General features: G+C 40.0%; 1 protein-coding gene across 3 annotated transcripts in view; it reads right to left on the reverse strand.

Annotated features, from left to right (window-relative positions):
- LOC126267979 (centromere protein I-like) overlaps positions 1 to 13,404 on the reverse strand; it is a 351,312-nt gene that overhangs the window by 169,852 nt on the left and 168,056 nt on the right. For all 3 annotated transcript variants that reach the window (XM_049973330.1, XM_049973337.1, XM_049973346.1), the window contains exon 10: positions 12,751 to 12,824. In XM_049973330.1, coding sequence (XP_049829287.1) covers positions 12,751 to 12,824 — 74 coding nt within the window. The remainder of the gene's footprint in view (positions 1 to 12,750; positions 12,825 to 13,404) is intronic.

Genomic DNA, 13,404 nt, shown 5'->3' on the forward strand with positions numbered 1-13,404 from the left:
AAGTAACGCTTTTCAAACAACCATTTGGAATATTTTCCCGTGACCTGTTAGAAATAGATTTGTTTCAGTGGTTGCACCAGATGACAGGCATTGTCACGCTTGCGCAGCTACGATGACGCAGGAAGCCCATATGTTCGTACGTGTAAAACATTACTCCAAGAGCATGGGAATTTTGTGAACCCTACTAAAGTGTATAATTTGGCTTGAAGTGCACATTGGTATGTCCAGATTCAGATGTAAATTTTCTTGGATTACCAGTACCGCATTATCTCATGTTTGGTTCTTTATTATGGCATAATGCTATACATGCTAGATGATGAAAACGTGAACTTGAAATTTAGCGAACAGTTGAAACTAGGCAATAGTGTGAAATTAAACACTTCGTTTCAAATAAATTGACTGCCTCAGCATAAAAGATTAATAAGTCAAATTTCTTTAATAAACGGCAAAGATAACTTCATTGTTCTGCAAAACAATTAACGCTTGACTATCAGAAAGGTGGAAACAAAATAAAATATGAAACTAATAACTTATTTTATCCTTCCGTAATTATGTGAATGTATTTTAATTGACTTGATAGCTTCCGACCACAGAATCCGTTTTGTTTTAACTTGACGTGAGAGCAATAAAGGAAGAGGAAACAGCAAAATCACTTAATGTAAACAGGGGTCACGTGGAGACTACTACCACTCCACTACAACTCAGACTGCTCTGTGCATCAGACCCAGATCTACGAGATTTCCGAACCGGGCCAATATTAGATAGTACCGCTCCCCCTCCCTCGAGTGTTTGAGTAAGATGCCAAAAATTTAAAAAATCCACTTTTCAAAAACATCTTCATATTGTAGTGCACATCTTTCTGAAGGGTCTGATACATAAAACATATATGATCGAGGGAACGTAAGACATGTTATTCGGTCTTAAGTGTGCCGAAGTGTAGTGCCACGCCTCTTCACAGAATTCTTCCATTGCACGTCTCTGTATTTCGCTGTGTGGAATTCAAATGTGTAATTATAATGGGTACCATCGAACTATATTCAGGCCAGTCGAAATTAAAATCACCAGTGGTGCTTCTCCTGCTAGCAGTCGTCCGGTTTGACATCCTGCCCTAAATTTAAAAATATCTTTTAATTAATACTGGATGCAATTAATTGTAACTGACAGGACAAGACCTCTTCAGAAAATTTGCAGTCTTTACTGCCTCTTAGCTAATAATTTGCTGTTTTGTGTCACATAAAATTAAATATAGGATACATAAAGCGAGTAAAGGCAAGAGACAAGCAAGACAGTACACATTTCTTCAATACTTAAGTCCTAGCTTTTTCTTCCTCTCTAATCTTGCCACAGCTTTATATGGTGTACTTTCCTTTCTGGGAAAGAATCTATTACGCCATCAAAGTTCGTAAACGTTTTGCTACATGAAAAAACGCAGAAAAGTTGTTAATAGAAATAGTACGCAAGACTGGTGTCATTTCTCGATCTGATTACATGTATTTTGTCACTGCCTGCTAGATAAAATGAAATAGGTCTGCCTAATACTGCAGCAATTGTTACACACACCAAATAAAATGAAAATTTTATGAACATGAAAATTTAATAGTCATGGGTGACTGGAATTCGGTAGTAGGAAAAGGGAGAGAAGGAAACATAGTAGGTGAATATGGACTGGGGAAAAGAAATGAAAGAGTAAGCCGCCTGGTAGAAATTTGCACAGAGCACAATTTAATCATAGGTAACACTTGGTTCAAGAATCATAAAAGAAGGCTGTATACATGGAAGAAGCCTGGAAATACTAAAAGGTATCAGATAGATTATATAATGGTAAGACAGAGATTTAGGAACCAGGTTTTAAATTTTAAGACATTTCCAGGGGCAGATGTGGACTCTGACCACAATCTATTGGTTACGACCTGTAGATTAAAACTGAAGAAACTGCAAAAAGGTGGGAATTTAAGGACATGGGACCTGGATAAACTAAAAGAACCAGAGGTTGTACAGAGTTTCAGGGAGAGCATAAGGGAGCAATTGACAGAAATGGGGGAAAGAAATACGGTGGAAGAAGAATGGGTAGCTTTGAGGGATGAAGTAGTGAAGGCAGCAGAGGATCAAGTAGGTAAAAAGATGAGGGCTCGTAGAAATCCTTGGCTAACAGAAGAAATATTGAATTTAATTGATGAAAGGAGAAAATATAAAAATGTAGTAAATGAAGCAGGCAAAAAGGAATACAAACGTCTCAAAAATGAGATCGATAGGAAGTGCAAAATGGCTAAGCAGGGATGGCTAGAGGGCAAATGTAAGGATGTAGAGGCTTATCTCACTAGGGGTAAGGTAGATAACGCCTACAGGAAAATTAGAGAAACCTTTGGAGAAAAAAGAATCACTTGTATGAATATCAAGAGCTCAGATGGAAACCCAGTTCTAAGCAAAGAAGGGAAAGCGAAAAGGTGGAAGGAGTATATAGAGGGTCTATACAAGGACGATGTTCTTGAGGACAATACTATGGAAATGGGAGAGGATGTAGATGAAGATGAAATGGGAGATACGATACTGCGTGAAGAGTTTGACAGAGCACTGAAAGACCTGAGTCGAAACAAGGCCCCCGGAGTAGACAACATTCCATTAGAACTACTGACGGCCTTGGGAGAGCCAGTCCTGACAAAACTCTACTATCTGGTGAGCAAGATGAATGAGACAGGCGAAATACCCTCAGACTTCAAGAAGAATATAATAATTCCAATCCCAAAGAAAGCAGGTGTTGACAGATGTGAAAATTATCGAACTATCAGTATAATAAGTCACGGCTGCAAAATACTAACGCGAATTCTTTACAGACGAATGGAAAAACTGGTAGATGCAGACCTCGGGGAGGATCAGTTTGGATTCTGTAGAAATGTTGGAACACGTGAGGCAATACTGACCTTACGACTTATCTTAGAAGAAAGATTAAGAAAAGGCAAACCTACGTTTCTAGCATTTGTAGACTTAGAGAAAGCTTTTGACAATGTTGACTGGAATACTCTTTTTCAAATTCTAAAGGTGGCAGCGGTAAAATATAGGGAGCGAAAGGCTATTTACAATTTGTACAGAAACCAGATGGCAGTTATAAGAGTCGATGGGTATGAAAGGGAAGCAGTGGTTGGGAAGGGAGTGAGACAGGTTTGTAGTCTCTCCCCGATGTTATTCAATCTGTATATTGAGCAAGCAGTAAAGGAAACAAAAGAAAAATTTGGAGTAGGTATTAAAATCCATGGAGAAGAAATAAAAACTTTGAGGTTCGCCGATGACATAGTAATTCTGTCAGAGACAGCAAAGGACTTGGAAGAGCAGCTGAACTGAATGGATAGTGTCTTGAAAGGAGGATATAAGATGAACATCAACAAAAGCAAAACGATGATAATGGAATGTAGTTGAATTAAGTCTGGTGATCCTGAGGGAATTAGATTAGGAAATGAGACACTTAAAGTAGTAATGGAGTTTTGCTATCTGGGGAGCAAAATAACTGATCATGGTCGAAGTAGAGAAGATATAAAATGTAGACTGGCAATGGCAAGGAAAGTGTTTCTGAAGAAGAGAAATTTGTTAACATCGAGTATAGATTTAAGTGTCAGGAAGTCATTTCTGAAAGTATTTGTATGGAGTGTAGCCATGTATGGAATTGAAACATGGACGATAAATAGTTTGGACAACAAGAGAATAGAAGCTTTCGAAATGTGGTGCTACAGAAGAATGCTGAAGATTAGATGGGTAGATGACATAACTAATGAGGAAGTATTGAATAGGATTGGGCAGAAGAGAAGTTTGTGGCACAACTTGGCCAGAAGAAGGGATCGGTTGGTAGGACATGTTCTGAGGCATCAAGGGATCACCAATTTAGTATTGGATGGCAGCGTAGAGGGTAAAAATCCTAGAGGGAGACCAAGAGATGACTACAATAAGCAGATTCAGAAGGATGCAGATTCAGAAGGATGTGGGTTGCAGTGGGTTCTGGGAGATGAAGAAGCTTGCACAGGATAGAGTAGCATGGAGAGCTGCATCAAACCAGTCTCAGGACTGAAGACCACAACAACAACAACACCAAATAAACGAGACTGTTTTGGCACAAATGGTCATTTTTATAACACAACAGAATATAATTCATGTAGTACCAATATCAAATGCCTATTAGGCCTACTACAAGCAAAAGGTTTTATGTTAGGAAATAGTTTCACATTTCGTTTATACTCTCTAGTTTCTGAAGCACCGCATCGAAAAGTAGTAGTATGAATTTTTTATATAAATTTGGAATCGTTATATTCTTCCGTGATTTGTGAGAGTCTCCATTTCTTCTCCTTCCTCGTTCTAACAAACTAGCTTGTCATGACTAATTCTGTAACTATTCCTGCCAGTGTTAAACTTTATTCCCTGGTTAACTTCACTAACCCTGCCACAATCACCGGTTTAGTTATCCCGCATTTGTTCTCCGGTTAGGTGCTATTACGTGTTCGTACAACGCATTTTCCGCGCTACTCCCAGAATGGAACTTTAGCGGCTGCTAGCCGGTGACTGTATAACTGGCCCTTAGTAGAGTAACGGTCTGGCCAAAAATTTTCTCTCAAAATTTCATTTTCTTGGATACATGGAGAAGACAACACGTAATCTTAGTTGCCTGTTATTCCTGTTAGTCATTTATTTCCACTCTGGTAGTCTGAATCTATGGAATTCGCTAGCAATTATAACAACGCTGATCATTTGCAAACCCAGTCAACCACATAAACAGTGATTGTCATTCACCCTTTCGGCATTATTCGCTCAGCTCGTATAGACCCGTCCCCTTTTCTCTGCAGGAAAGTTTATTTCTAGATGCAACGGGGATTCCCCTGACAGAGACATCACGTACAATATGCACACATTCAAAAATCAACTTATCATTCATTCAAAAATCAGTATTTGATCAAAAATGTTCAAAAACCAACAGGGATGCGTTCAAAATCACATGAGTAATTAATAGACCAACGTGTGCTGGATGCTAGGTGCTTTATGAAACAAAGTCTTTTTCCTCAATAATATGAATTTGGTCCATGCGGTAGCCCAACTAGTTGCATAAAAATCAACACAACAGGAAAAAAAATTTCACTGATCAAGAATGGTCCCTCAGTTCTGTATGTAGTAAGTAAGTGTATCTCACTGACTCAAATATTCAACTTATTTCATACTATTAATTGCTCTATTTGGTCAGCATTGTTGTTCTTTTTCTTTGCCTTTATCCCAGATCTACATGAGGTCTGCATAGTTATTGTCAGATTTGGCATTGTTTACATTAGACAGTGGCCAGATGCCTTTCCTGTCACCACCCCTTCATCCTACGGGACAGAAGTGTATCCAAACCGCCTGTGTTTAGTGTTATCCACGTAAAGGTGCATGAACACTTTCTAAATGTTTGCGAATTATGCAGCTGACACAGCACATGGGTGCTCTCACCAATCTTTCACGCTTTGGGATGGAAGTTGTTTACTCCAACTGTCTGCATTTACTGTTATACACATAAAAGAGCGTGAACATTTTTTAAATGTTTGAGAATCGTGTAACTGAGACAGAACATCATTACCAGCCCGGTATAAGAATGGGCAAATCTGTGGAGAGGGTAAATTAGTCTGTTCATGATGATCCTAACCTCTCAATTTGTAAGCATGCAAATTCTTTAAATGTGCACGGATCATGCAAATTCTTTAAATGTGCACGGATCATCACTGTACCAAATTCTCCAATAAGCCTTAAACTGTACCCTTGCAAAATCCAATTGTTGCACAAATTAAAGTCAGGATTTCACACATATGCTATAATTTGTTAATGATGTGACTCAGTGCCCTTCATGTAACAACATCTGGTTTTCTGAAGAGGCTCATTTTCACCTGAACGTTCATGTCAGTAAGCAAAATTGTCACTACTGGAATGCAACAAACCCTAAATAGAAGCTTAGAAACCCCTTCATTCACCAAAAGTTACTTTATGGGCTGCCATGTTGGCTTGAGGAATGATTGGCCTGTACTTTTACAAGGACAAGAGCGATTGTGCAATTATAGTGAATTTGGAACATTATATGATGATGATGATGATGATGATGATGATAAATTACTTTTTTGTGCCTCAATTGCAAAACTTTCCTGGTTATAACCAAAGAACATGGTTTCAGCAAAACGGAGCCACAGCACACATGTCGAAAGTGTCTGTACCACAAGTTCGTGAAATTTTCCCTATCAAATTGATCTCCAGGTGGAGTGATGTAAATTGGCCCCAACTTCTCTGGAGCAACTGAAAGCAAAATATCTGTAGCGAAGTGGCTCTTATCCCAGCATCTATAAGGTGAGGCGTCATGGAAAATTTTGTTCATCGTTTAAATGAGTGCCATAGGTGTGTTGGACAGTATTTAAATAACATTTTTCAATAATAAATAAAGATTTTGTCGATAGACTTCAACCTCTATTTTATTTTGACATATCAAATATAAACTTTCTTTTGAGACACTGTACAAACCACCAAGCGCTGATTTCAGAGTCATGTCACATTTACTGCTATCTTTCAAGACCAATATACACAGTGATTGGCAACTTTAGCTGCCACAGCTGTACACAGGGACATACTACACTAATGGGCTAAGCCTTAACATGATCTGAAACAACCTGCACCATTTATCTGTGATGTACATATATGTGGCTATAATCCAGAACTGACATTTAACAGTGGTCACATGTTTCAGTAGTGTATCAGAGCAGTCTGCCATCCTATTCCAGATACACCATATAGACCAATCATGTGTCAAGTATATACAGCAGTTAGACCACAGAGAGTTCCATTTTACAGTAGTCTTGCTGGATGCTACAGTTTCCAGCCTCATCATCTGAATCATATGATGGATTCATCAATATACAGAGATGCTCTGGACTGTCAATGCCTCAAGGCTGTTGGACCTTATATATCCCTGTTCGTACTTCTGACTTGCTGTTCAGTTCACAGAATACAGGAATCTACTTGAAAAAGTACCATTTTGTAATACAATAGTAGATGCTGTGAAAAAAACTTGCCATGTCACTGACAGTGCAGAAAAGGGATACTTGGATAAAAACACAGAACTGGAGTGACCAGGGGACGCAAAAATGTATGGCGATTAATAAGACAACTCCATAAAAATCCAACCAGGTCTAAAAAAATTACATCATCACTGCAGACCAAAATTAAACATTATGTTAAAGTACCTGAAATATGAGGGTCAAGAGGGATGGGATAGTCTTACCAACCAATTTCAGACTTCAGAACACTATAAGATTAACAAGAAAAGTAAGGATAGAGAAGCGGTCAGCTTAGATGGTAATCAAATGGAAGAAATGAAGAACTATGGCCCATCAGCAAGAGAATGAGTCAATAATTCTTCAACAGTTCCATGGCAAGCTACCAAATATTGACGATATGGCAAAAGAGCAGAGAGAGAAATCATTTAAATCAGACAATCTGTCACAAGAAGACTATGCCAGGTCGACTTTTAAGCAAACTCTACAAACTGGCAGACCACATTATTCTGAATAGAATTCTACCTATATTTGACCCTCTATTTATACAGACGAAGCAGAGTATTGGGCCAGAAAAATCCATACAGAACAGCCCTTGAACCTTACTCAGTTCACAGAGGATGCATCTGAAAACTTATCACTTTATTGATGTGGCTTTCATGGATCTTAAAGTAGCATATTCCTCTGGCAACTATCCATTACTACATTTCAAACTGGACAAACTACTTGAAGACCTCCATCTCAGTGAATTCATAAGCACTCTTCCGCAAAATTTTAGATTTTTATTTACTTCTATGCACAGAAAAAGTCTACCTCACGGAAGTATACTAGCTCCATTTCTCTGAACCATCTATGCCACAACCAACTGCTGACCTCTAATGTAGAAGGCTAAACAAAGCAAAAGCTATGACACTGTGGAGACAAATATGACAACTGTTCCAGAACTCTACTCTTCTACAATAAAGTTTGTTTTACAACCTGCGTGCTGGGGTCGCGTTGTGAACAGATCTAGTGTAGAGTTAGGCTGAGTGGTCCAGTGCATCCTTGGAGGCAACAAAGATTCAGCAGTGTCTGTAAGAACATTTCTCATGCAGAGTGTACAAAGGGTAAGTGTCTTTCGAGCTGCCGTGGAGAAGCAAGTGCACGAGCCGTGAAGGAATGCCGCCACCTTATCAGCGTGACATTAAGTCACCACCTTAGGTCAGTGCTACAGCTGTATGCTGTTCTGGTGGCAGTGGTGGAGTCAGAAAGGTGCTGCCTACCCAGACATTCTGCGGTGACCCAGTACGGGTCCCAACTCTGTTCTCTCGAAGACAGCGTGTCGTGCGCTCAGGAGCAGACTGCCGAATACGGTTCAGGACATCAGTTGTTGTGAAGATGGATCAAAACTGTAGTGCATGCTCAATCAATTCAATGGTTCTGCGATCTGCACAAATTTTTTTATAAATCCGCAGTAATAACTGAATAAACAGCTGTAGTTTTGTTGTTCATCACGCTTCTCCAATGATTTTAATACCTACTCCGAATTTTTCTTTTGTTTCCTTTACTGCTTGCTCAATATACAGCTTGAACAACATCGGGGAGAAGCTACAACCTTGTCTCACTCCCTTCCAACCACTGCTTCCCTTTCATGTCCCTCGACTCTTATAACTGCCATCTGGTTTCTGTACAAATTGTAAATAGCCTTTTGCTCCCTGTATTTTACCCCTGCCACCTTTAGAATTTGAAAGAGAGTATTCCAGTCAACATTGTCAAAAGCTTTCTCTAAATCTACAAATACTAGAAACGTAGGTTTGCCTTTCCTTAATCTTTCTTCTAAGATAAGTCGTAAAGTCAGTATTGCCTTACGTGTTCCAATATTTCTACGGAATCCAAACTGATCTTCCCCGAGGGCGGCTTCTACCAATTTTTCCATTAGTCTGTAAAGAATTCGTGTTAGTATTTTGCAGCTGTGAATTATTAAACTGATAGTTCCGTAATTTTCACATCTGTCAACACCTGCTTTCTTTGGGATTGGAATTATTATATTCTTCTTGAAGTTTGAGGGTATTTCGCCTGTCTCAGACATCTTGCTCACCAGATGGTAGAGTTTTGTCAGGACTGGCTCTCCCAAGGCTGTCAGTCTTTCAGTGCTCTGTCAAACTCTTCAAGCAGTATCATATCTCCCATTTCAGCTTCATCTACATCCTCTTCCATTTCCATAATATTGTCCTCAATTACACAGCCCTTGTATAGACCCGTATAGACCCGCTATATACTCCTTCCACCTTCCTGCTTTCCCTTCTTTGCTTAGAACTGGGTTTCTATCTGAGCTCTTGATATTCATACAAATGTCTCTCTTTTCTCCAAAGGTCTCTCTAATTTTCCTGTAGGCAATACCTATCTTACCCTTAGTGAGATAAGCCTCTACATCAAGACATTTGTCCTCTAACCGTCCCTGCTTAGCCGTTTTTGCGCTTCTTGTCGATCTCATTTATGAGACGTTTGTATTCCTTTTTGCCTGATTCATTTACTGCATTTTTATATTTTCTCCTTTCATCAATTAAATTCAATATTTCTTCTGTTACCCAAGGATTTCTACTAGCCCTCATCTTTTTACCTACTTGATCCTTTTTTGCCTTCACTACTACATCCCTTGGGCGAAAATCGTTCCTGGTGTCCGTGAGGATTTTCCCTTGCCCAGTAATGAACGTTTCAAGTGTTGTAAGGGCCATCCTGGTGGAAAGTACACTCGTTGGCAAACAATACAATGGCGGGCAAGTCAGGGTCTCATGCAACACGTCACAGAAACAACCAGCAAAACCCTAGCCTGTGTTCATAGTCCGCCACAGTGTCTACATCTCGGACAGGGTGGAGAGTAAATAGATGCTGGCCATCATCCCTCAAAACCACCCAGACTAACTGATGAGTGACCTGCGTGTTGGGTCCAACCACCAAGTACCTGTCTCTTCAAATGCAGCAACCTGTCTTCGAGGTCTTCCAGCATCACCACGATATCCCGCTAATGAGCCTGTTTTCCCAAGACATTCGTGAATTGATGTAAACATTTGCCTGTGTGGGTGGCGTCTTGCTGGGTACCGTTCTTGATACAACTGTCAAGCTTCATGCACATTGGCATCAGCTAGTCCATGAACAAAAACTATATCTTGTTGTTCAAACAAATACTGTGCCACCATGCTTAGTGTATGACTAAATTGCAGGAGACTTTTGTGTGGTCCGAAGCAAAGCTTACATGTGAATGGCTCAATGAGGTGGAGACAAACAGCAACACATGTGCGTATCATGTTAGGGCAGTGACGGGGCCAGGGACGTTTGTATATGCGAACCGACAACCACAGCACTGCACATCAACCGACGAATGCTAACAGGGCAATCCCACAGCCAATCTGAGTGCTTGGCGTCAGGTTTCAGTAGTTTAAAAATGGTGTGTTGTTGGCCTTCACAACACTATTAATTTGGATCCTACTGGCAGCAGCTATTCAGTGTTAAAATTTCTTGACAAATTTTCTCCACCCTTTATATTCCAAAACTAAAGCAACAAACCACTATTTCCTCGACTTGTGTCTATCTCATCATGTAATCATACAAACTGTCAACAGATGTCTGTACAATCATGTTCAGCTTTCTGGTCAATGGACATCCATGCCAACGATGACATCGAGACACCCACCATACGGCGTAATGTTGCTGGATAGTCCCACATCCAAAACTGCTGCGTACACAGTCACAGACAGTGCAGTATGGCACAGAGAAAACACCCATCAGACTGTCTGTGGTGAAAGGCCATAGGAAGAATGGAAGCAGGACGGTCGCGAACTGATGTGGCCCGATGGCTTAATGTGAATCATTCTGTTGTTTCACAGATGGAAAGACAATTTAAAAAGACTTGAAACTGTATTCTGAAGACCAGGGCAGGGTCAATCACATGTGATATCAGAAAGAAAGGACCACTATTTGACTGTAAGGGCATAACACTACCACCTTAGTACTGCACAACAACTGGGATCTGACCTCGCAGCATCCACTGTGTGTCTTATATTGCGGCAAATGGTGTACAGAAGACATCAACAGAGTGGCCTTTATTGTGAGAGACATTCTGTGTATGTACTTCTGACACAGAAGGGAACGTATAGAGTGGAGTTGTCAACATGTCACCTGAATGGTTGAACAGTGAGCCAATGTTCTTTTCACAAATGAATCCCAATTTCATCTGGAGTGTGTTTATGAATGTATTTGCATCTGGAGGGAACATGAAACATGATTTTGGGATCCAAACATTGTGGAAAGAGACTGATATTGAACAGAATCCCTTATGTTGTGGGCAAGAATTATGTTGACCATTCTAAAATCTCTTCATGAAATTTTACACGTGAATTGGCAAGGTTGAACTGCTGCCAGGCATCGTAAACAGATATGGGTACCTCGTGCAGTTGTTGCGAGGTGCTGTGGGCCCAGACTTCATACTGATGGATGATAATGCTCGACCTCATAGAGCATGGGTGGTTGATGTTTTCTTGAAAATGAAAGATATTGCACATATGGCGTGGCCTGCTTGCTCTCCCAACTTGAATCCCATGGAATATGTAAGGCATGCATTAGGGAGACAGACTGCATGATGTCAGCATCCACCAACCACTCTCCAAGATGTGCGAGAAGCTTCGCACAAAGAATGGGCGTTATTGCCTCAACATGAGATTGATGACATCATTTGCAGCATGCCCCATTGTTTCAGGCTTGTACTGGTTGGTTTGGGAGAGGGGACCAGACAATGTGGTCATCGGTCCCATCTGATTAGGGAAGGAGGAGAAGGAAGTCAGCCGTGCCCTTTCAAAGGAACCATCTTGGTATTTTCCTGAAGTAATTTAAGGAACTCATGGAAACCCTAAATCGGGATGGCCAGAAACACGTCTGAACCATTGTCCTCCCAACTGTAAGTCCAGTGTGCTAACCGCTGCACCACCTTGCTCAATCTGTGCTGCTGTCGGAGGTGGTCGCACCTCAGGCTGAACACAATTGTAGTACCGTAGTAACAAGTGAAGAACATATTTGCCTACAATTACAGATGTTGCAGTTGTTTATGTTATGTATTCTTTATATTGTTTCTACCTTACTGTCAGCTGTTTATATAATTTTATTGCAAAATAACACAACCTTGCAAAATTTCCGTTTGTTGTTTTAATTTTGGACACAACTGTATCAGAGAGAAATAGAGAAAGAGAAATAGAGAGAGAGAGAGAGAGAGAGAGAGAGAGAGAGAGAGAGAGAGAGAGAGAGAGAGAGAGAGAGAGAGAGAGAGAGAGAGAGAGAGAGAGAAGACTTTATGACAAGACAATAGGACCAGTCAAAAATAGTGAAACAAACCAGTTGTAGCTTTATGGGGATTTTAGCCCATTCTCCCTGAATGTTGGTCCCAATTTACTAATTAATGTACCTAAATGCTCAATCATTGTAAAATTATTTTAATATCCTTCATCCCAGACAGTTATTGGCACATTCACACATCTCCAGCAATCTTATAGAGAAGACTGCCCACAACATGTCGTTGTGCCCCCCCCCCCCCCCCTCCCTTTCCCGCTCCACCAAAAAACACCACCAACAACAACATGAGTTCATTAGTGATTTATATCCATCTCTACTGTCTGCTAAAAGACTGGGAGGCTATAAAATAGCAGAAACCAAAATATTATGCAATAACATGCAAACACTTTACCTGAAGAGCTGCCATGTTTTTCAGCAGTAGTCGTTTCTCCTGGAGTGGGTATGTTCTTCGACACTTCAGAAACACTAAATAAATGATATAAAAAAATTAAATTATTCAGAAATCAAATATGTACATGCGTAATCATAGTTAAAATTTCAACACTATAAATAGATTAGCTGCAACAGTGATGCACGCATATGCACGCGCACAGACATACACACTCTATGAGAGGGTGAGTGGGGATGGAAGTCTGCAAAAGCTGCAAGTGGAATAATTGTGAGGTTAACTGTTCCTGAGACAAAATGCAGATCAACTGTTGCTTTCAAACTGAGAGTAATTTAGTTATTCATACTTAGTTTACTGCTTGAAAACACTCAACTCGACAATGACATTATTAGAGGAGAATGCCAATAAAATAGATCTATGGAAATAACAAAGTTTACTGTAAAGACTGTACACAACAACTGAATGGAATAGGAACAGTCCTACATGTCAGGTACTGTATCAATCCAAATGTCATGGGAATTGTACCTTTTGTAGATGTTGCACAAATTTGACTCAAAGAAAAGCCTGTAATTAAGTATTCATATATTGCATAACAATTATATAAGTGACAATATTGTTAGAAATTATGCAAATATTATCCTCTAGATGGCAGCTAAA

Source organism: Schistocerca gregaria, chromosome 1, assembly GCF_023897955.1.
Source record: "Schistocerca gregaria isolate iqSchGreg1 chromosome 1, iqSchGreg1.2, whole genome shotgun sequence".
NCBI classification, from domain to species: Eukaryota; Metazoa; Arthropoda; class Insecta; order Orthoptera; family Acrididae; genus Schistocerca; species Schistocerca gregaria.